A 26,068-nucleotide genomic window follows, 5' to 3' on the forward strand; every position below is an offset into this window, starting at 1 on the left:
GAATAGGGTATATTGAAGGGGAAAGAGTAGATTATAGAAGAAATATAGTAAGGTTTATAGAGAGGGCATAGTTGTAAGGCCAGAAATGAAAAGACCCCATGGCCCTCGAGTACTCTAATAGCATAAGGGTCATAAAGTAAGAAGAGTTGGCTGATAAGGCCTTATAGGAAAGATTAAAGTAAGTGGATCTTCCTCAAAGTAGAAGAAGGAAATGATAGATCCAGCTAGGGGTCCATGGGAGTGCCGCTTCCCTTACAATCAAGATAATTGTCCCTTATGGCCCACAAGTCCTTATTCAGTATATTCGGACCACCCCACCATATATATATATATACACACACACACGTACGGGCATGTACACACACATGATGGGCTCCCCTATCCGCCACCCAGGGGACGCACTCTCTAGGGGTTACAGGGTCCCCTCTCAGGGGACCCTGTAACACAATATCACATTTGATGTTTAACTTAAGTTTCGGCTACAGTCAAAAACCAAGGAAGTGAAAGAAGGACAAAATAATTCCTCTGCATAAAGGAAACTCCAACACTGTGGTTTTAAATTATAGGTCAATGAGTATCCCATGAGTTTTTGGTAAAAAGTATTGGAAAAGTTGATAAAAGAATTCAGAAATAGGTGGATAAAAATATGATACTTCATGGAAAGGTGACAAGGCACATGACGTTATGAAAAATAGGTCATGCTTCAGTAATTTACAAACTTTTTATAACAAACATCAGCTGAGCTGGATAAAGGGAATGGCTATATGATGGAGATGATGGATTTTGTAAAGGCATTTGACACAATATCACATTTGATGTTGGTAGATGCCGTATATGGTCACTCCTGTACCTGACTGGGTTTTAGAAGTGAAGTCCTCTGCCTAGAATAAGTGGTAGGGTTGCAGATTCCTTTTCCATGCAGAGTTAGTAGGACAATCAGAAACGTTCATGCCAATGGCAGGATTTGAACCTGCAGCCTCTTCATTGGAGAGCAGTCAACCAGGCCGGTTTATCACATGGAATGCTGTTGAAATGGAACAAATGGTGAGGGATATGAAATTAGTGATATGGATATGAGAAGAAAGTCAGTGACTGGTCTGCTGCAAGGCTCTATGCTTGGACCACTGCTTTTAATTTGTACATAAATGATATAGGAAATGATTTAAAGTGAAATGTTCAGTTGTTTGCTGATGGAGCAAAATCAGGTAATGTGATAGTTAATCAATGTGATATAGAAAGCTTGCAGAATGATTTAAAGAGGCTGGCAGTATGGGGAAAACATTAAACTGGTGGGTGCCTTTAATATGCCAAAGTGCAAAGTTAAGCATTTTGGGGATGAAAAGATTACAGGCTACCAAACTACCAGATTACGAAACTACTCCAGTAAATTGATGAAGCTACGAATTTGGTGGTGGTGATTGATAGAGAGTTGGAATTAACATGGCATATTGCTAAAGTGACTAAGATAGCTCTTTTTTTAAAAATTTTTTTTTTATTGATCCCATACACAAGGTCAAGGGACCTATAAGTACATTAGTGCTGTGTGTGTGTGCGCGTGCGCGGAAGAAGGGAATGCAAATGAGGATCGAGATAGAAGTTTATTGATTTTTTGAAGAGTTGCAGGTGTTGTAGTTGTTTGGAAATACTTCAAGAGGAAGGCTGTTCCAGAGAACAGAGGCAGATGGAATAAAAGAGGATAAATAAAAGTAAGTTTGGTGTGTTTGCAGTTGAACAGTAAAGGGATGATAGGCAGCTGCTGCTCTTGTATTAACAGGTCCAACAGAAAGTGTGTGTATGTGTGTGGGGGGGGTTGATGATGGTTGCCAACTCACTGGAGCAATGACCATGGAAGTACCGGTAGAATAGACAAGGTGTGGAAATACTGCACCTATGGGGTAGAGACTGAAGTGAATCTATAAAAGAAGGATCATCTATGAGCCTAACTGCTCACCTCTGGGCAGCATGAAGGATTTTAAAGGAAGTTACAGGTTAAAATCATTAACCTGATATTAATTGGGTTTGAGATATTAATTAATATCTCAAATCCACCTGTCTAGCGTTCTAGACATTGGTGGATTTGAGATTTGCATATAGTTAAGAGTTGGTTGGGTGTAAAATAGGCTCTTGAATGAAAGAGAATGCCAAATCTCTTGGATGCTGAGGAAGTTATTGATGTGATGTATTTATGCCAAGAATGACTGGAGGTAAACATTAGTCTGAGCAGAGAGATCTTGTCTCATCTTGTAGGATTGCTTGGGTTATTGAAGAAGAAACTAACAAGCAGAAATAAGGAAGTTACTGTTTCTCTTTACAAAGCCTTCATATGCTGAAATGTGCATTACTGTGCTCAGGACTGGTCATCTGGGTTTCTTGAGGATGAAAAAGTGATGGAGGGGATCCAGAGGTGAGTGACCATGATGGCCAGTGGAATGCTTTCTATGACAACAGACTGAGTGTTATGTGGTTGCAAAAGTTAGTTGACAGGTACAAAAGAAGGAAAATAATAGAAATAATTAAGTTACTAAAAAGGTTTCATAGGATTCATACAGAGGAAATATATTGGCACTTGGTTTTCTAAGAAGAGCAGAAAAAGAATCTCCTGAAAACTGAGCAAGAGTGTGGTTATAATAAGGGTGTGCGGAGTAGATTTTTTGCTTGGAGAGTAGTGAAAGAGTGGAATGGGTGGCCATGAGTGATTTATCTATCAATGAAATTTCAAGACGAGATATGATAGATACTGTGTGAATAGTTTGGGTATCCCATGATGTGTAGACCCAATGGAGACATGACATGTAAAACACACACTCAGAATTTCTTCTCTTGAAGAAAGGACTGGAAGAGAGAGCCAGTCAGACTAACAATATTCAATTAGAAAGTTTTTGATGAAAAACACAGAGGTTAACCACCCCTTCTTTAGGCAAAAGTTGTGTAGGATTCAGTGGCGGCCAGTAAAAATTTTAAGTGGGGGTGCTGCACATACAAAATAAAATAAAAAATTATTTTTTCCTAATCAGTAACCAATTTATTAATAAATAAATTTACATATTAAAAAATTGCTTTATTAAAAATATTTCACCCTCACCGTGAACAAACACCAATAATAAAAGTTTCGTATCTCACAGAAATAAAGCGTGCAAGCATATGATACACTGCCCAACTAAGCAGTTTCAGAATGACCTTGTAACGTGCAATCACAAGCGCAAACGAATATAGGCGAGTCTGGCTGCATTTTGCCAAATGCAAAAATTCTGACACTGCGTTAGATCGCAGTGTAACGATAACTGAAAAAATATAATTCTTTTCATATTTTCAACAGTGACATTCATCATAATTCAGCCTTGTATCTATAATAAATAAATACATTATTTATATGTTATTTTAACAGAATAAAATAAGATTTGCAAAAAATAGTTCACCCTCACCACAAACATGCACCAATAATAAAAGTTTCGTATCTCACTGCCTAACCAAGCAGTGTTGGAATGACTTGTAATGTGCAATCACAAGCGCAAACGAATATCGGTGAGACTGCGTTAGATCGCAGTGTATTTGTTTCATAATCTAAAGCGTTAATCAAAAAATTCAAATTATTAACTATTCAATCACTGTCGAAACATAAGCTGTAACCTTTAACATGTTGTATTGCATTTATATAATGTTGTAAGCATTGTTATTATTTATAAACACAAACAAAATTTAAATTTTTAATTTTTTCCTTGGGGGTGCTGCAGTGTCACAGTGCTTATGTACGGGCTATCACTGGTAGGACTTTTAGCATACCAAACCTCCAAACTGTGTCATATATTTCTTCCATGTCAAAGAAATTAACACTAGATGCTTATGTTTTAGGAAAACATCTCTGTTAGATGTTTCCATTCTGATTAAATAATCTAATACTGAATACTTTTTTTTTTTTTTTTATCAAAACCAATTTGTGTCTTGGAAAAAATGTCACAAGAAACAACAAAAGACAAGTTACCCCACCCCAACATCCTGCACAGACAGCTGATCAGAGTTTTTAACTTACCTTACAAAAGGTAATATTAACTATGCTCTGATTCTGTGCTCTGAATATGTGCACATATTAAGGTCTGACCAAGATACCAAATATTTCATTATTATCATTACTGTTATTAGTATTATTTCATAGGAACCTCCATACACGTTGCTGATTTATCACAGAAGACCCACATAATTTACATATGATCTATCATACCTCTCTTGAATGCATTCACCAACACAGCACTCATAACACATGATGGCAAGACCTAATCCAATCCATCACTCTCTCCAAGAGAAAAACCTAGTACTCACATCCTTCCTAACCATGCTTTCACTCAATTTCAGCAATGGTCCCTTGTTATACCTGACTCTTTAGATGAGTTTTGAAAAAAATTCTTCATCAATCCAATAAAACCCTTTTAGTAACATGGACATTCCTCTCATACCCCCCCCCCACCTTTTTTTTTCTGTAGCTTCTGAAAACCACAAAACCAACTCAGTCTATCATTACAGTGAGAGCATTCCACAGACCATTCACCATCTGGTCACTTACCTCTGAATCCTCTCCACACCTTCCTTATTGCCAAGCAACTCAGGTGATGACTTGTGCACAATAATCTGGACGTGGCCATATCAAACTACGTGATATGGCCATTCAAGGGTCTGTTAAAATATCTGAGAGTTCAAATTATTTGAAGGTTGGATAATTGAGAGATCACTGTGTTGTTACTTTTTTGTAATCCAGTGTGGTAACATTTGTGTTATGAGTCAGCAACAATTACATTGACTTTTCTTCAATAGGAATGGCTGATTATTTTACTGAGGTTGTCATTCCATGAAAGATTAGAGATGACATGCTTTAAAGGTTATTCTTTTAATTATATTCATAAATCCTCAAAAAAAACAATAAAATTCTTCTATACTTCTAGTTCAGGGAAGAAACTGCAGCATTCAGTGGCTTTTATATATATCTACTCTCTTCACTTTATTTGCTATATGACATAATCCCTCAACATTCTACACATATTAGGAAATTTTGGAGCCAAAAACTGAGTGTGACCTGCAGATGTTTGCAAAGTAAGATAACTTAGCTACAAGGACAATTGACTTCGGTTTGAAACCCATTTTAACAAAATCAATCTCTGTAACTTAAATATGTAGTGGAAAAGGAGAAAAACTTACAGTAATTGATGACTGTGTCATGCCTGAAACATCACAACAGCGAACCAACAAGCTAACTACTTGATAAAGCCTTCCTAACTCTGCATACTGATATTTAATTGGTGGACCAGGACCTTCGTCTAATGCTACCTTCATGAACGTTGCTGGAACATTCAAACGGAGCAACTGCATTCTCTAGAGACAAATAAACAATTCTAATTAAACATATAATCAAGATAACTTAATGGCATTTTACATTATGCAAGAAAAAAATCTTTTGAACAACAGGGAACTTCTTTTCCAACTAACATGCATTTCTAGGAGGTGGGGACTTGGAGTAATTTCATAATTCAAATAATTTAATCCTATTCTGTTTTTCCCCACTGTATTTAAGGTACTTTCACATACTTCAGCCAGCTTGGTTGGCTGAATTCTTTTTTGAATGTTTTAAGTGGAAGATGAATTTCTTCCACTTCCTATTACTTGGGAAATAGGATTAAAAACCAAATTTGTATAAAATTACTTGGTATCTTGAATACACACACACAGGAAAACCTCGCTTAATGCGAATTTGATATGTGCAATAATCAGGTAGCCCAAATGAGTGAAATGATGCTATTTCCTGCTTTAAGAGAGTGATTAATCAGTTAACGCAATGTTGTTTACGTTACATAAAATTTTATGTTTGCAACATTTTTTGTTGCCAATCTGCAGTGAGTGTAATAAATTTAGTTTAATCCTTTATCCAAGTGTAAGCAAACAAAGTTTGCGCCTGAAGTATCTCCAGGACTGAGGCAACTCGTGGTAAAGGTGAACTAAGCTCTCATCACTTTTCTTAATATCTCCCATAATACAAAGCACATCTCCTTGCGGACATGTATAATGCTATAGCATTAAGGGAGGGACCACTATCCATACCGGTTTCGACCTTTATTGAGGTCTCGTCAGTGAGAGCCAGGCCCAGAGGAGGTGATACTAAGGTGGAAGCAATGGAGAAGTCATATTTACCTATACGGGGTGCTTAAGGGTCAAAGCTATATAACTAAGAGGAGACCTCCACATAGACTTTATAGGAATGCAGAGAACCGACCAGGGTTTCTGACCTAACGTCCAATCCTCACCTTCTCGTGTTGCACCCTGTTGGGTATCAACCTGGATACTGAACGAACGAGGATGGGCTAGCAATTTGGGATTTAGCTGACCAAATTGTATTCTTATTGGCTTAAACCAAAATACAAAATGATGGTATAACATGACAAAATTTCATGCCGGCTGGGGCATCGCCTAGTTAAACAAGGCCCCCCCCCCTGTTGTTTTTGCCAGGGTACCAGAGTGAACAGCGAAAAGTCAGCTACTGGAACAATTCTGAAAACACACCCAACGCAACATCACCAGAGTTAAAGATAGGTACTATCAACATAAGAGGCCTGAATGGCAAAGAAATGGAGCTAGCTGAGGAATTAGATAAGTACCAGATCGACATAATAGGGGTGACTGAAATAAAAAAAAAGACAAAAACTGGTGAGATCTTTCTGAGCAATAAATACAAAATGTTATATTCAGGCAATGACAATCAAGGAAAAAAGGAGTAGCCATAAGCAGTGATAGCACAGTGGTAAAAACATTCAACAGGCATACAGTCAGGAATACATATCCATACTTGAAGTAGAAAACGCCATCAAAGGCTTGAAATGTGGAAAAGCAGCAGGAGTAGATGATATTCGACCAGAAATGCTGAAGTATGATGGCATAAAAGTCTTACAGTGGCTGCACTGCATAGTTCAGAAGGCGTGGACAGAGGGAAGAATCCCTGATGATTGGAGAAGAGCTCTCATAGTACCCATATATAAAAAGGAAATAAAATTGAATGTGAGAATTACAGAGTGTTCCTGGCAAGATTTATGCAAGTATACTTGAAAAACGGTTGAGAAGAATTGTAGAAGAAAAGCTTGGTGAAGAACAAGCTGGATTCAGGTTAAATAGAGGCTGTCAGGATTCAGATCTTCACTTTACGACAAATAGTTGAGAAAGCATGGGAATATAACAAAGATCTATATTTAAGTTTTGTCGATCTGGAAAAGCATATGACAAGGTGCCAAGAGAGAAGCTATTCAACACGCTACAGTTATATAGCATCAATGGGGCATTATATCAAGCAATACTTAGTCTTTATTTGAATTGCAAGTCAGCAGTTAGAATTGAAGGAAGTACAGGAAGATGGTTTAATGTTAAATCTGGTGTGAGACAAGGATGTACATTATCCCCCTCTCTTATTCATTATCTATATGGATCACATTATGAAGGAAAGTGGTATTAAACATGATATCAGAATTGGAGAAATTAATGTATGCTCTTTGCTTTATGCAGACGATGTTATACTTTTAAATAAATCCGCTACAAGTTTGCAAGATTCCCCGACTAAATTGAATAACTGTTGTAATAAATATGGTATGAAGGTCAGCAATCTGACCTTCATACCATCATTGAAAATATCAACTGTGTTGTGAATGGAGAACCTGTGAAACAAGTAAAACATTTCAGCTACTTAGGCACGATTTTTGGCAGTGAAGATGGTAAATTAAATATGGAAATAGACAATAGAATCAACAAAGGTGGTATGGTAGGAAGTCAATTGAATAAATTCATATTAGAATAAGAGAGAAATTAGTTGGAACACTAAATTAGCTGTATACAAGACAGTGTTCAAACTAGTTTTAACTTATGGATCTGAGAGCTGGGTCAGAAGTAAAACACTTGACCAAAGACTAGAGACCACAGATATGAGAGTCCTGAGAAAGATTATAGGCGTGAACAGATGGCATCAATGGCAATATCATATTAAAAACGAGGATATTAGAAAAGAACTAGACATTGTCAGCATCCAGGAATGTATTAGCAGAGCTAATCTCAGGTGGTATGGTCACTTAAACAGAATGGGCGAGGAAAGATTAGCAAAGCAAGTGTTCTCTGCCAGGTTGGAAGGAAAATGACCCACAGGAAGACCAAGATATAGGTGGATTGATACGGTACAAAGTGCCTTAGACGATAGAAATATAAGATCTGATAATGTTTTAGTCTTGGCAAGTAACAGACTGATTTGGAGGAAAATGGAAGTTAGTAATGATGTAAATTTTTCATTAGTACTATCATATCCAGTACACCCCTTGAGGGTATATGTCAGGAATTTGATGAGGATGACGAGTTGCCAAAGGGTGAATCACAAAAAACATTTTTCTAATACAGAGTTATTTAATAATAAAACGAGACACCTTTTGGCAACTCGTATAGGTAAATATGACTTATCCATTACTTCCATCTTAGTATCACCACCTCTGAGTCTGGCTTCCACTGATGAGACCTCAATAAAGGTCGAAGCCGGGCTGGGTAGTGGCCCTTTCCTAAATGCATAGCATTATACATGTCTGCAAGGAGATGTGCTTTGCATTATGGGAGATAGTAAGACAAGTGATGACAGCTTAGTCCACTTTTATCACGAGTTGCCTCAGTCCTGAAGATATTACAGACACAAACTTTGTTTGCTTACACTTGGATAAGGAATTAAACTAAATTTATTATAGTCTAACCAAGTGGGAAAAAAACATCCAACATCTGCAGTGAGTAGTGGCTGGTGACACTCAGCAGTTGACTCAAAGCTATCATCACAATCTCTGTTCTCTTGATCAATCACTTTTTCTTCACTTTGCTTTAATTTAGATACCTATAAGGCTTTATTATATTCAACCCCTGATATGGAAAAGAGAAAGACTGATAAAGTAATAATTAATGATCTCCTTCAACTAGAAGAACAGTGTGCATATGAAGAAGTAGTGCAAACAAGAAGAGAATGTTATGACTAAGAAGCTGACTGCAGAAGAACTTGGGCTAGCATGCTAAGGAAATTTTGTTTGATGGAACATAGCTTAGAAGTCTGCCAAAATCTTGATAAAGCGATTGCCAGCAATCACAAATTGCATGACAAGGTGAAAAAGTTGAGCGCTATTCAAACATCTTTATTTAATTTTTTTGTAAAAAAGTACCTCAATCAAAAGTTTAGACATTAAATAAAAATTTAAGCAATTGATTTTTATTAACTTTGATGATTTTAACCTCTAATATAGCTTATACATGTTTTTTTTCCATACTTCTAAGCTACGTTCCATATCAGGATCACCATCAAACAAAATTTCCTTATGAATTGATGGATGAATTATAATTATTCCTACTGTTTATTGTATTTGCATAATGCGATTTCACTTAGCACGCATTAACATGTTCGCTGCCACGCTACTTCGGCGTAGTCTGTTCCCGTACGCCGAGCAATTTCACTTCTTCAAGGTCAGTACAGTAATCTCGTTGCCGGAGGTAAGCGTCATACGAGTATACTCGTAGTTGGCTTGTGCAGAGCATATACTATCTATGAGAATACACAGTTTTGATACTAGCTCCACAAGCCAAGCATTTTCACTTCTTCAAGGTCAGTACAGTAATCTCGTTGCCGGCGGTAAGCGTCATATGAGTATACTCGTAGCTGGCTTACCAACTACGAGTATACTCGCAGTTGGCAGCGAACGTGTTAAATGATGGATTAATTAATCGTGCTAAGCAAGGTTTTCCTGTATATATTCCAGAAGAACTCTTTTGTCTCGGTCATAAACATCATCAGAGATACAATCTAAAAGTTGTAAAAGCACACACAAAAATACTCAAAACAACAAGTGGAAAAAAAAAAAAAAAAAAGAAAGAAAGACTAAAAGCGTTACAGTCCTATGAGGTCCATCTTTTATGGGTACTGTTGCCGAGCTGTAGCTGTTGGAAGGGAGGCTTAAGAAATAGTTTCCCAAATCTTGGAAATCTTAACACAACCATATTTATAAAGATTAGGTAGTTTTTTCAAATCTTCTGCTGATTCTAAGAAAAGTCTTTCAAGTTTACATTTATTACAGAGAAGCATAGTAGTTTTTTCCATTTGATTCTGTGAAAGATATCCACAAGGCATGGTCAGCTAGACCCAACTGACCATAGTTATGGTAGAAGATGCATTTCTTGTGATTTCTTCTAGGCAGATGTTGGCAGATCTCCCAGTTTGACTAGAATAAGATAATCTGCAAGAACAAGGAACCTTGTAAACACTTGGAACAGAGAGGAGAGGGCATGGATCTTTAGGAGAGTGGATAAGGCAGCTAGCTTCAGATGAGGACTTAAAGTAGCGCAGAAGTTATATTTCTTTCGAGTTCTGGCTATTTTTTTTGAGGTGACCAAGAATTTTAGTCTAACTTTTATCCAGTTATTGTTTTGAGTGTTTTTTTTTTTTTTTTGTGTGTGTGTGTGTGCACACGCACTTGCACGTTTACAATTTTAAGATTGTATCCTTGATGATGGCTCTGTGATAGAGACAAAATATAGGTTCCATTAAACTTGTGTTCGTTTGTTTCCCTATGCTGTATTTATTCCATTAAACCTAATAATGAGTTTAAACTAGCACATAGCCTAAATACTCAACTGTTAATTCTAAATGGAGAAGGCATAGTACGATTGCCATAGACAGATTTCTGCTATTCATAGTAACTTATCTTCTGTTAATGCAGATCTCAGCTCTCTCCAATATGAATTGTTTAGTTTTCAACCCTGAACTTTAGGGTATTCCTTCTGATATTTCTGAACAATTTTCCTGTAAGGAATTCCAAAAACTTAAGGAAAAACATATCAAAAAGTATGACAATTTTTGTAGATCTGCTTCTCAGTAAGAGAGTCAGCATCTTCAACTTGTTGTAAATCTTTCATCAAGAAGACTTGACGAAACAACCATTAACATCCTTAGGTTTGTCCACAACTTTGCAGTAGTGCCTCATCAAGTTCACTGCTTAGACTTCATATTGCATATCAATGTGGTATCTGCAATAACATCAGGCTTGAAGTAACTAACATCCTTATGCAGCATTGGTGCCTAATAGAAATCTTTCTGACAGCCAGCTCCATATTCTCTGTAAATTATGCAAAGACAAAAACATAATAATTAAGACAAGAGTAATGCTACTGTGGTCATCAATGACAGTGATTATAATCGGAAAATGAATGTGTTGCTCAGAGAATGCACTACTTATGAAGTAATGGATTTTCCACCATTTCTCAGAAGAAAACATAAAAAAAATTTCTAAAATTGTAACTTCTTGCTACCCCTCTAGCATATGGGTTACCTAAAATTCATAAAACCTAATAATCCTCTCCATCTCAAAGTGGATGCTATTAACAATCCCCCCCCCTCCCCACACAAACCTCTTTTAAGTTAGCCAAACAGTTAGCTAAATCTTTAACTTCTACCCTAATTCATACTTCATTTATATTAAACATTTCACTCATTTCAAATCTTTAATCCAAAATTTAGTTTTAAATAATAATGATATCATGGTGACCTCTGATGTCAACTCTTTATTTACCACTTTGGAAGAAAAACTCACAAGCAGTGATGGCAAAGAACTGCAGGGACTTGAGGGTGATTGTGGACAGGGAGTTTAAGTTTAGAGGACATATTGCAAAGGTAGGTAAAACAGAACATCAGATTACATGGTTGTTAAAGAACACACTAAAACATTAACAAGGCCACATCTGGACTATACTGAATGCAGATCTGGTCACCTGGATTCTATTGGGCTGAAGTGTGGAGAGAATCCAGAGCCAAGTGACAAGGATTGTGGCAGATCTATGGGATGCTCCCTACAAGAATAGATTGAAGGTCCTTGGAGCTTCAAAAACTAGCCCCACAGATAGGCAAAAAAAGAAAAGACATGATACAAGCATATATATGTTATTAAAGGGATTTCATATGATTGACACTGAAGACTTTTTTTTTTCAGTAAATAGCAGGAGGGGGGAGAGAACGAGGGTCACCTATGGATGTGTAAGAGAGGTTAGAAATGTGTTAGGAATAGATTTTTTTGCTTGGAGGGTGGCAAATAAGATGCCAGAGGTGGTTGTATTTGTAGGTGTTTTATCAGTGAATGGTTTAAAGAGAGGTGAGAGGTATTGTGTAAATCATGAATCTCCCATGATGAGTCTTCCATATAGATACTTGTATTATAATATGATATTTGAAATTTTAAAAAAATTGCTGAAACAAGGGAGTTGTCTCATACACTGGGTATAAAACTGAACAACCTCTGAATTCAAAATGGAAAACAATGTCGTGAGATATAAAGGATGAAAAGTTATAGGAGGATAAGGATGAAGCAGTTGAAGTCAGTTTCGGATTCAAAGTGAAAGTTTTTAATATTTAATACATGATGTCTTAAGTGACAAACATTTTTATTAAACACACTGTAAACTGTTTTTTGGGTAATCAGTATTTTGCTTTTATATTATATTAATTAGTTTGTTAATAAGAGGTGGTATCAAAAAGTTTTGTAACACACCAACAGATGGCAGCACAAGGCTGCATGCAGTCACAGGGAGCACCCACCTTCATAAGTCAGTGTGCCAAAAGATATCGTCTTGTGTACATCAGGAGCTGTGCAACTGATGCTATTCTAACCATCTGCTTTACCATCTGTGATCATGGAGAGCAAGTTAGAACAAAGAGCAAATGTGAAATTCTGCATGAAACTGGGCAAATCTGCCACAGAGACATTTGATATGATTCAGCAAGGTTACTGCGATGCTGCAATGAGTTGTTCGAGGTGTTTTGAGTGGCATGCATGCTTCAAGAGCAGAAGAACATCACTGGAAGACGATGAGAGATCAGGAAGACCTTTAACGAGCTCAACCCCAAAAATGTCAAAACCATTCGGCAACTTGTGCATGAGGATCGTCAGAGTGTCATATGGAACAGTCCAGGCAATCCTCACGTGTGATTTGAACATGTGCCGTGTTGCTGCCAAGTTTGTCCCCAGGCTGCTGACCGAGGAGCAAAAGGAACACCGCATCGAAGTCTGCCAAGAACCCCATCAGCATGCCATGGATGACCCATCCTTCATGGCGAGGATCATTACCAGTGACGAAACTTGGGTGTACAGGTACGACCCTGAGACGAAGCAACAGTCTTCACAGTGGAAGAGCCCATCATCTCCATGACCAAAAAAGGCGAGGCAGGTCCGCAGCTCGACCAAGTGCATGCTCATTGTCTTTTTCGACATTCGCGGCATTGTGCATCGAGAATTTGTCCTCAGGGGCCAGACAGTCAATAGCAAGTTCTACTGCCAGGTTTTAAGGCATCACAGGGAGGACATTCGGTGAAAGCGACCAGATCTGTGGCGCATGAAAAACTGGATGCTCCACGACGACAATGCACCCTGTCACCGAGCTCTCCTCACTCTCACTAGAAACAACATGATCTCACTTCCTCACCCACCCTACTTGCTAGATTTGGCTCCTGCATACTTCGCCCTCTTCCCGAAGATGAAGATCCAGCTCAAAGGTCACTGTTTTGACACAATTGCGGAGCTCCAGCACGAATCGCAGAAGGTGCTTGACATGCTTTGAAAAGACTTCCCAGACACATTCCAGAAATGGCAAGAACGCTGGGAGCGCTGTATTGATATGCAAGGGGACTATTTTGAAGGTGATAGTGTGTAAACGTAGATAAATAAATAAATTTCTCGTAAAGAGAGCTAGTCACGAAATTTTTTGACACAACCTCGTATATTAGTACATTAATATATTTTGTATATAAATATTGTATTTCATTCATAAGGTAAGCATGTAATTTTCTCATTTAAATCTTACTGGCATAATCACATGAAATCAAAGACTGGTATAAACATATCAAATCATTTTACCGATCATCTAGCACAGGAAGACATCATTCATAAATTACAGTAAAGAAAATACCTGCTGCAGTTATATGTCTCATATTTACACATTACTTTTATTTATAGTAAAATGTAACAAGCTGTCAGTGGTAAGTGTAAAATTTGTAGCCATCATATATGGCAAGTACAGCACAAAATAAACATTTTGAAAGGAATTTTTTTTTTTTTTTTTTTGTGTGTGTGTGGGGGGGGGGGGGTGTCTTATATGCTGCTGGCATATATTGTAGATCTTCAATGCTCCATCTCATCCAGCCACTTGAAACAATGCAAATAACATGATAACTACAGTAATAAACTTTATTGATATCACAGATATTTCATACTGAAATTAACAATGCATTTTCAGTGTGTGGAAACAAGCAATTCAAAGAACAAGAAATTGGTTTCCCTATTAAAAAATGGTTGCCACATGCTGAAGAAATAGTATTTTAAAAAATATATTTTGGATATTTACATAAGATGAGAATCTCCCATACTTTTGAGAGAGAGAGAGAGAGAGAGAATCATTCTGATTTTTAAGTTAGGTCACTTTACAGTGACCTAAAGAGGCCTCAAAACCTTCTTTGAAAAGGTGTTCATATTTAAAAGTGCTTCTATGGAGAACACAAGCTTCATACCATGTTCAGTATCAATATTATGCTATGCTAGACCAGACTTTTGAGGAAAATCTTGTTGATAGGAAAATATGTGAGATCAAAGTGAAATTTCTTCAGAATTCTACGAATAGGTTCGGAGATGCCAGAAATATATGGGATTGGAACTTGCAGTCTGTAGAAGAATCCTTATGTCGGAACAAAGGAGTCAATTATCTGTTGGATTTGATGAAGATTATATCCAAATTCCATTCAAGTTTTGATAGTAAGAAGTTAGAATAAATTTAGTTTAATCCTTTATCCAAGTGTAAGCAAACAAAGTTTGCACCTGAAGTATCTTCAGGACTGAGACAACTCGTGGTAAAGGTGGACCAAGCTCTCATCACTACTTGTTCTTAGTATCTCCCATAATGCAAAGCACATCTCCTTGCAGACATGTATAATGCTATGCATTAAGGAAAGGGCCACTATCCATACCGGTTTCGACCTTTATTGAGATCTCATCAGTGGGAGCCAGGCCCAGAGGTGGTGATACTAAGGTGGAAGCAATGGAGAAGTCATATTTACCTATACAAGTTGCCAAAAGGTGTCTCACCTTATTAAATTACTCTGGATTTAGCAAAAGATGTTAGAAGTTTCTTGTTGTAAGCTTGAGGGAGAGGAGCACACATTATGTGGTCTATTAATTAAAGACTTGATAACACTAATTTTTTGAGAGGTGCGATGAGCAAATTTTTGATGAATGTATCTGCCAGTATAGGTAGGTTTCAATAAATAATAACTGACAAAATATTTGAAGCCGTGTGATTAAGAAGGATGCCCAAGAATGGTAACTATCAGTAACTACCAGCACTTTTGTTTTCCATGAACTGAATACATGAATGAGGGCAAATGATTTCATATAGGAAAGTAGTAAGTTTGTTTTCAAAATGAGGCCAACAGCAAAAACATAATCGACATAGTAAAACTAGAAAGAGGGTTGCGGATGAACGGATGAAAACAAGGTATAGGTGATTGGACAGGTTGGTGGGGAAATCACAACCAACACATTGCTTAGATAGGACTGGGTATAGACCTAGAAATGAAGATTTACAAATGCTAAAAGTATCAGAAATAAGGGGAATGAAATGGTTTCAGTGATTGAGCTTATTCACCCCAAAATCATTGGAATAAGTGAAACATGGCTGAATAAAGACGTTATCATAACAGGAATAGAAATGGAAGGATACAGTATTTTTCGTGAGGAGAAAAAAGCAAGAAGGAAGTGCTGATGATGGCAGGGGAATTAAGTCCACATAAGGTAGACATGAAAGGTGGAAATAATGGCAATGGCTATGAGGCAGTGTGGTGTAATGTGGAGGTTGAGAGGAAGACATATTTAGTTGAATGTTGCTATAGGTTTGGTAGTGACAAAGAAATGTATAAACTAAGATTAATGACCAAGGAAGGGTATTTATTATGGGTGATTTTAATTATGGGTATAGATTGGAACGAAGAGATAGCATTTGGGAATAAGGAAAATGAATTTCTTGAGTTCTTGAGAGATAACTATCTCAGGCAACATGTAAAAGAAGTGCACGCAAGAATCAAAAGTTCTAGATCTGATCATTTTATCAGAGGATGAAATGTAATTGTGAGAGAGGTTTCCCAATTTCCTCCAGTTGGTGAAAGATCATGATCAAGATCTTGATCGTGAAGTAATCACCTGTGTTGTGGCTAGTCACATGCAGACATTGGTGAGGAAGGGATATATGTTGAATTATAAGGCTGGTGGTTATAACAAGTTTAGGAGACAGCTTGGAGCTATAGTATGGAATGAGAAGTTGAGTGGTAAGGATACAGAGGCAGCATGGGAACTAACAACAAAGAAATACATAACAGCATCAATGTGTGTGAATATATTCTGAAGGCCAAAAGGGTGAATAACATAGGTGTAAAATGGATGAATCTGGAGCTTAAGCAAGAAATCTGGAAAAAGAAAGTACTTTGGAGGAAGTACAAGATGAATAATGGTAATAATCAGTCACATGAAGAGTACAAAGAACAAGCTAGGAGAGTGACTCAGTAAGGAAAACAAAAGTACAGTATGAGCAAAAATTGGCAAATCAGGCAAAGAAAAACCCTAGAGAGTTTATTTAGATATGTGGCAAGCAGAAGGAAGAATGACCATGGTAAGATGAAATTAATGGATGAAAGTGGTAGAATGGTAACTGCTGCAGAAGACATTGAGGTATTCAGTGATCAATTTAAAGGGTGTTTCATTCTGATCATGGTGAAATCATGAGGAAATTAAGTGTAAAGGACATTGGAGGGGATGGCTTAATTGTGTGTGTGTAGGAGGTATTTGAGGAAATAAATAAACTTGATGTCAATAAGGCAATAGGACTTGATGACATATCAACATGCATCTTAAGGGAATGTTCCAGGGAATTGGCAGTAGCACTGACATTCCTGTTTAATAAGTCTTGCAAAGGCACAGATTCCAAGGGAGTGAAAGGAGGGTAAAATTGTTCCATGCATAAGATCGTGATAAGGCTGTAGCTTCAAATTATAGCCAGGTCTATATATCTGGATTTGTGGTAAAGGTACTGGAGAGATTGTGAGAAGTAGGATACGGAAATGGGTTAGTAACAGTAATATTCTCTGTGCTTATCAGCATGGGTTTGTTAAAGGGAGATATCATGTTTTACTAACTTATATACTATAACAAGGTGACAAATGTCTTGGACAGGGGAGACGCATATACAGCAGTGTACTTGGATTTCATAAAAGCTTTTGATAGACTGCAACATGACAATCTCTTAAATAAATTGAAACAGATGGGAATGGATAACAGACTTCTGAATTGGATCAGTGACTGGCTGTCAGATAGGCATCAGAAAGTTGTATATGGGGGATGTGGATATCCCAAAAGAGAAAGTCATCAGTGGTGTGCTGCAGGAGTCAGTTTTATTATTATTTGTCCCCTCCAGGGTGTCCAAAGACTCATCGAGGGAAGGCATCTAGTCTACAGCTCTGCTTCCACCACTCACAATCCACCAATTGACCGCAACCACACCAACATCATCTACCGCTGACCACCACCATTAGTATTTCCACAGACAATCACAAACATCCATGCCCACAGCAGGATTCGAACCCACAGCCTCTTGACTGGAGAACAAACACGCTAAAACCACTCGGCCAGCCAGGCTGGGCACCATTTTGGGACCGTTGTTGTTCAATTTGTATGTTAATGATATTGGGATGGGTTTAACTAGTGATATGCAGATGTGATATGCAAAACTGGGGAGAGAGCAATGCAGAGTCAAGCGGATGTTATAGGCATACAAGAGGACTTATTGTAATAAATTGCATGAATGGGCAGGTAAGTGGAACTATCAGTTTAATGTTGCAAAGTGTAAGGTTTTGAGATTTGATAAGCGAAGATGGGATGCAAAGTATACACTTGGTGGGGAAACTTGAAATGAAGTAGAGAAGATGAGAGATCTAGGACTAATGGTGGACAAGGACCTGAATTTCAGGGGCCACAGTGCACAAGTTGTGAAGATGTCACACTGGATAATGGCAATGATGTGGCGGCCCCTGACATACAGAAATAGAGAGGTTATGATGCCACTGTATATGGCCTTGATCAGGCCTCATATGGATTGTTGTGCAGATTTGTGCACAACAATCCATATGAGGATTTGTGTTGTTGTTTTTGTGCACAGTTGTGCACAAAAACAACAACAGTCATTAAGAAAATTGCAAACAATATGCCTGTACAAAAATTAAGTTCCACAAAGCAGCATCTATGGATAAACAGAATTGCAGCAGAGGGCTCAGCAACACGCAAGGTCAGAGGTTACAGTAGTACAGAAATAGTCAATAACACAAGTTAATAAACAAAACACCAAGCCATGGAATGTAATATCTACATATAGATAAAATTATAATGATGTTTATACAGCAGCACATAAATAGGCAAGAAGGAATTATTATACGATATGCATGTATAAAAATTAAATTTAGCAATGCGGTATCTATATATAAACAAAATTACAAGAAGGTTACACAAACATACAAGGTGTCCTACAGCAATACATAATTAGTCAAAAAATAAACTAGTAAATAACATATATGCACAAAAGTTAAGTTAAGCAATGCAGTATCTATATATAAACAAAATTGCTGCAGAGGTTGCACTAGTACATAAATAGACAACAGTACAAGTTAATAAACAAAATGCGTGTACAAAACCAAGCCAGGGAATGCAGTATCTACATACAGATAAGATTACAACAAATGTTATTGCGGTAATGATGATAAGTTGGAAAGGGTCCAGAGAAGATTCACAAAGGTTGTCAGTGGTCTTTGGAACGTGGAGTATGAGGACAGATTGAGAGAATGAAGTTGCAGAGCCTCATGAATAGGAGGAAGAGGGTGGATATAATTGAGACATATAAGCTAGTAAGGGGTTGTTATTGGATCAACATGGAAGAGATTTTTCATAGAATGGCAGATGTCGGGTAGAAAAAAAGGCCATCACTGGAAACTGTACAAGGAGGGTGTGAGCAGAGGAGTGGGGAGAAGGTTCTTTGCATGCAGAGTGGTTGATGAGTGGAATGCACTGCCTGAATGTGTTGTTGATGTAGAAACACTGAATAAGTTTATAAGCACGTTTAGATGAGCATTGTGTGTACCTCCCATGATGAGTCTCTGACACCATGGAGTTCAAATGTTAACAATAATAATAATAATTTCTAAACTTTTCACCAGCTTCCAGAACATTTTTATATCTTCCTGATATTAATTTTCCATACTCTTAACGAAGTCTTCCCAAGACTTTTGTTTAGCTACTTTCATATATAGCTTAGCTCTCTTACATTTTTGTCTATATTCTTTTAGGGTATATGCTGACTTATTTGCTAGGAACTTTTGGTATGGTTTCTCCTTTAACAGGGCTGCTTCTTCAACTTCTCATGTCCTTCATGGCATTCTTATTTTTCTATACTTGCAGACAACTTTACCAACATACCTCCTTAGCTGAATCAATTGATGTTTTCTTCGGAGTTTTCACTGAGACTCCAAGGTTTGGTTCTTGTTTACAAACTGTTTCACTGTTTCTTCAATAATATTTGCGAAGCTGAGACTACAGTTTACCTGTAAATGCTGCTCAACCTTAATTCTTTGTACAACTTTTTTTAAAATTTTTTAATATATACTGCTGTTTTCAATGTAATATTTAGTTTTATCCTGCATAAACTTAAGTGATTGTCACTTCCAATTTCAAATTCTCTGTACACTTTTGTATCCTGAAACAGCATGAAGACCTTCAAAGAGGCTTTTCTTATTTCTTGTATCTTCTCTCCACGTAACCATGTGGATATCTCTATGTTGAAACATGGTGTTAGTAATGATTAGTCTGTGACCTGAGTGGAAGTCCAGGAAATACTTACCATTACTATTAGCTTTGCCCTTTATTCAAAATTTTCCCCAAACGTTCTTATATGCCTGGTGGGATTCACATCCTACTCTGCTGCTTAGATATCCAACAAAGACCACTTTTCCATTTTCTTTATGTCAAATGCTTGTCTAATGACTCAAAAAATTCTTCCACTTTTTCCTTAGAAGAATCTTCTGTGGGACCATAGGCACAAATAAGTTTGTTAGAATACTTGAATATATGATACCATATTATTTCAAACTTCACACAAAATCAAGTTTTTATTTCCATTAAGTGTTTCTGTGTGAACAAACAACATGGAAAAGAAGGAGTAGCTATAGTTATTCAACATTAAATATGAGGCTAATCTTCTTGAGTGGCAGGCAATATCAAGTAGAGTGATGTGGGCAAATACCAATATCAGAATGGGGAACAGGACAATGAGACTTATTTGTGGCTATAGTGCCACAGAAGGTTCTACTACGGTAGAAGTGGAGGAATTTTTTGAGGCTTTAGAGAAAACAACTGACACGACGAAAAAGGAAAAGTTGGTCCTTGTTGGGGATCTAAATAGCAGAGTAGCAAATGATTGTCAGACATACAGAAGTGTTTGGGAAAATTTGGAGAAAAGAGCAAAGCTAATAATAATGGCAAAAACCTGTTAGATTTATGCTCAGGACATGGACCGGTTATTACTAACACAATGTTCCAACATAAAAATGTGCATAAATTCACACGGAGAGAAGAGGCAAGGAATAAGAAAAGTCTCATTGATTATGTTATTGTTGATAGTGATGTTTTCTCACTAGTGCAGGACAGTAGAGTGTACAGAGGATTTGAAATTGGAAGTGATCTCCATTTAGTTTGAGCAGGATAAAATTGAATTTCATATTGAAAAGAAGAATGTGTAAGAAAGTTTTGAAGCAAATAAAAGTTGAGCAGCTTTTAGATGTGAACTGTAGACTAAAATACACAAATATTATTCAAGAAAAAATGAAAGAGTTTGAGAACAGGAATCAAATCTATATTTGAATCTTTAGCGACAATGCTGCTGTAAATTAAAACAGTTTTAATTCAGGGCATTAGAGATTCTGGTTTTTAAAAACTCTTGGCAATTATTTCTGGTAATTATTTCAAACAATTCTAATGATGGTCAATCTTCCCTGCCGGAGTCATGTCATAGCCGCTGGCTTCCATCCACTCCATGTAGAATTTTCATACGTAGTCCTTGAATGGTTTGTTGACTGATACATCCAAGGGCTGTAGACAAGGTGTAAGATCACCAGAATAATGGTCACATCGGTCTTCACATCTGAAAGTTGTTTTACTATTTCAGGTCCTAAGTATTTGCAGAAACTATCCCACATGAGGGATAGTTTCTCATATACACGTGATTGGTGTGGTATTAATAAAAGGTCACACAACACAACAAAAGTAAGCCAATGATTGTTGAGTTGAAATGCTGATTTTTTCAGCCAAATTCCAAAATATTTGAATCTGCCATAACAACATTCACTATTTCTTAAAGGATTAAACTTTTTTCGTGTGCGAGGTATATATGTAAAACTTCTTAATTTCTTTTTTCGTAAAGTAAAATTAGGGGTGCAAGATATATGTGAAGGTGAGTTATATTCAAGTAAATATGGTAGTGTTCAGATATAATTAAATAGTCATTCTCAACATTAATTATCAGGTAATTTTTAATAAAGTTTATCGTTTACTGAAAACTGTTTAGACAAAGCAAAAGATCACATTACTTAAATTAAGATTCCTACCTCAGCGGCTCCAAGAGATGCATACATTAGGAAGAGACTAAAATACTGTGTAAGATGACGACTATATTCTGATACTTCTCTATTTAGTAGAGACAGAACAGCTATTAGTAAATGATCAGACAGTGTAGCTGGATGTTCTGTGTGAGCTACAAAAATAAAAAGCAATATGTAATATTACTTCTTGACAGAAGTAAAATCTGCAGCTTGCAATAATATTAATTTCTATTAAATTAATGTTTAGTGCTAAATAAGTTAAAGGACAGTGATAGCAAAAGAATTCCCATCTCGGTAATGGCAGAGAAAAAAAGAAGTGCAATAGGGGTGACTGACCTTCTCCTAATCCCAAATAGTCAAATTTTTCCTTAATGACAAGGGCAAAACCTTTCTTTGCATTATATTGCATAAAAATTTAGAAATAAATGCTACCAATGAAAAAACTGAATTACATTAATAAAACAAAAATTATTATGATTTTTTTCCCCATCCATATCTTCTTCCAATTCCCTAAAATTTCCATTGCCCCATGCATAATCTGTTACCTGCCTTCCTGAAACTGAAGTCTGAACTCGCCTACCCTTTAATAATCTGTATAAGTTTAATGACAAGGGCATTAAATTTTGGCTACTCGGGCACCATATAACAGACTAAAACAATGGATAGAAATTCTCATTTAACAATCGATAGAAGAAAGATGTTGGAAGTTTTTTGTTTCTTACCACTTGGTTAGATTATAATAAATTTAGTTTAATCCTTTATCCAAGTGTAAGCAAACAAAGTATGTGCCTGAAGTATCTTCAGGACTGAGGCAACTTGTGGTAAAGGTGGACCAAGCTCTCATCATCACTTGTCTTAGTATCTCCCATAATGCAAAGCACATCTCCTTGCAGACATGTATAATGCTATGCATTAAAGGAAGGGTCACTACCCAGACCAGTTTCGACCTTTATTGAGGTCTTGTCAGTGGGAGCCAGACCCAGAGATGGTGATACTAAGGTGGAAGCAATGGAAAAGTCATATTTACCAAGTCCTAAAGATACTTCAGGTGCAAACTTTGTTTGCTTACACTTGGATAAAGGTTTAAATTTCCAACATCTTTCTCTAAATCCAGAGTAATTTAATAATAACGTGAGACACCTTTTGGCAACTCGTATAGGTAAATATAACTTCTCCATAGGTAAATATAACTGCTTCCAAGATGTCCTACAGCAATACATAATTAGTTGAAAAATAAACTAGTGAATAACATATATGCACAAAAGTTAAGCAATGCAGTATCTATATATAAACAAAATTGCTGCAGAGGTTGCACTTAGTAATGACTAGGTGCAACCTAGTAATGACTAATGATGAAAGCTTGGTCCACCTTTACCACGAGTTGCCTCAGTCCTGAAGATACTTCAGGCACAAACTTTGTTTGCTTACACTTGGATAAAGGATTAAACTAAATTTATGATAGAAGAAAGAGCAGCACCAACCATAATGTAATATATGAATTATGGCTAGATTAGAGTATATACATACTATTATAAAAGTATAAAAAAAGGATAAAGTAAACATACCACTGTTTACTATTTTGATAATGTCATATCCAATGTGAAATTGAATAATGTCATATCCAAGAACATTAACATATGAGTAGCACAAAATTAAAACTCCAACTTTATGCTCGTTTTTTATGCTTTTGCATCAAAACTCAAAAGCTACAAAAATATTATTCAAATCAGACTTTAAAAGGAACAAATTGAGAAAACTTGCAATCTGTTCAAATGTTAGCTGAGCATTCTGGTCCCTCGTCAAGGCTAGTGGTTGGAAATTTTGCCCATCCATGTATCTGCCTCTCTCTCACACACACACACAACTAGATGGCACTATTTGTAACATTACCAAAGGGCAACACTAACCAAGTATTCCCCCACTTCACCAAGAAGTGGCCACTGCATGACTCTTCTGGCATTTCATCAGTAAAGACATTTGAAGAATCCTGAATATTTAGACACACATCTTTTTGGTCCTGATGGTATTCCCCCTGCCCCTATTTTCCTAATTCTGATTAAATTTTCAGCTCCAAAATTAATACCTTGCCTGATATCATCTTTACAATTCTTCATACTCATTTGGTATCTATCCAAAGCATGGAAACAAGCAATTATGCAACCCATTCAGGAGGACAGTCAGCCATCCAGTTATTGTTGCAATGCCCTATCTCAGTTGTATTGAAAATAATGAAGGAAGTCATCAGTAATGTGCTTCTGGATGGTGAAGACTCACCGGCTGGAAGCCTAGCAGTGAAACAGTGGCTAACTATATCAGTTCTGACACTCTATAGTAGATCTCCATGCCAATAACACCCATCTATGGAAAGTTCAGTAAAACTTACAAACTACCTTTTTATGGTCTAACCATGTACTCTTTGCTGCAAATGGAGCACAAATTTCCTCATCTCATACAGAGGTGACATGGTTTCTCCTTCCTAGAAACATGGACTTTTCAAACGTTATAGCAAGAAAACTGGCCAGAGTACAAGCAATTAACAGATATAGTACACTGACCTCATGGCTGTTACTCTCTGGTTTGTTTGCTATGTTATTAGGTGGCTTTCTTTCTTCAGGTTTCCCAACCAACACCAGAGTGCCTAAACAATTTGTACTTTTGTTCATAGTTTTTCTCTGATTCATTAAGGCTTTCTTTCACTAACCTCAAATATCTATTTATGCTGAATACGAGGGCTGTTCGATAAGTCCGTGCAAAGTCTAAGAGATGGGCCACCAGTACATATTGAGGTTATTTTTAGTTGATGGCAACTGTTGGGGGATCACACACTAAGTTTCAGTCAGATAGATCTATTACTCTGCATTTGGCATTCATTTGAATCGATCAAGTACTGTGATTTGTGAAAAACGGATGAGAAAGAATTTCGTGTAGTGATTAAACATTACTTTTTGAAAGGCAAAATGTCTCAGTAAACCAAAGCTAAGCTTGATAGACATTATGGTGTCTGCACCTTCGATTAGAATGGTTTATAAGTGGTTTAGTAGCTTTAAAAGTGGCCATATGAGCACAAGTTATGCTGAAAGTTCTGGATGCCCTGTTGAGGTCACTACTCCAGAAATTATTGAAAAAATCCATGATATGGCGATGGATGATAGCAGAGTGAAGGTGCATGAAATTGTTAAGACAGTGGGCATCTCAAATGACTGTGTACATAATATTTTTCATGAACATTTACATTGAGAAAACTATCTGCAAGATGGGTGCTGCGTTTGCTCACACTGGATCAAAAGTGTCAACATGTGAACTGTTGCAAGGACAGCTTGAAGCTGTTTCAATGGAATCCAGAGGAATTTTTTCATCGTTTCTTAACAGTGGGCGAAACATGGATCCATCACTACAAGCCTGAGACCAAGGAACAGTCAAAACAATGGGTTGCAAGCAGGGAATCTGCACTAAAAAAAAGCGAAAACCGTTCCTTCAGTAGGAAAGGTTATGGCTACCATCTTCTGGGATGTTTGTGGCAAAATCTTCATAGACTTCTTGGAAAAGGGCAAAACAATTACCAGAGTGTATTATGTGTCTTTGCTGGATCATTTAAATAATGAAATAAAGGAAAAATGACCACACTTGGCGAAAAAGAAGATTCTTTTTTACCATGACAATGCACCCACTCACTCTTCTGCAACTGTGATCAGAAAATTTTTCGATTTACGGTACGAAGTCTTTTCGCATCCCCCCCCCCCCCCCCCCCCCTACTCTCCAGATTGGGTTCCCTCAGACTACTATCTGTTTCTAAACATGAAAAAATGACTGCCAGGAAAGAGATTTTCATCAAATGATGAGGTGATTGCCAAAACAACTGCCTATTTTGAAGAGTTGGACAGGATCAAAAAACTGAAGCATCGTTGGACTAAGTGTATAGACCTCAAAGGAGACTATGTTGAAAATAAAAAACATTTGTCCCAAAAAATTATGTTTTCTTCATTTTTGCATGGACTTATCGAACAACCCTCGTATAGTACCTCCATTCCTCCTCTTGGGCTGACTTATACCTTTATCCTTTCCTGGCATACGTATCTCATATTATATAGCTTACTTCACCTACAAAAAAAAAAAAAGGATGCAAAAGCTATTTTTACAATCAAGACCTGTACAATTTCTTACCTATACAACTCCTAACACAGTATTGCTTAACCAAAAGGATTATACAGGTAAGCTGAAAGTTCTATTGTTAGATCGGGCTACTTACCTCCCTATCGAGTATCTCATCCCACCAACTCACAAATTAGAAAACTCCACAGGCTCCTTAAGAAGGCC

The 26,068-nt window shown here is 37.0% G+C and overlaps 1 protein-coding gene across 4 annotated transcripts in view; it reads right to left on the minus strand.

Annotated features, from left to right (window-relative positions):
• faf (ubiquitin carboxyl-terminal hydrolase-like faf) overlaps positions 1-26,068 on the minus strand; it is a 1,099,079-nt gene that overhangs the window by 137,332 nt on the left and 935,679 nt on the right. For all 4 annotated transcript variants that reach the window (XM_090401226.1, XM_090401227.1, XM_090401224.1 and 1 more), the window contains 2 exons: positions 21,761-21,906; positions 5,185-5,358 (listed from right to left, as the gene is read on the minus strand). In XM_090401226.1, coding sequence (XP_090257352.1) covers positions 5,185-5,358; positions 21,761-21,906 — 320 coding nt within the window. The remainder of the gene's footprint in view (positions 1-5,184; positions 5,359-21,760; positions 21,907-26,068) is intronic.

The sequence above is a fragment of the Typopeltis vanoorti genome, chromosome 12 (assembly GCF_054136105.1).
Source record: "Typopeltis vanoorti isolate ZY-2024b chromosome 12, IOZ_Tvanoo_1.0, whole genome shotgun sequence".
NCBI classification, from domain to species: Eukaryota; Metazoa; Arthropoda; class Arachnida; order Uropygi; family Thelyphonidae; genus Typopeltis; species Typopeltis vanoorti.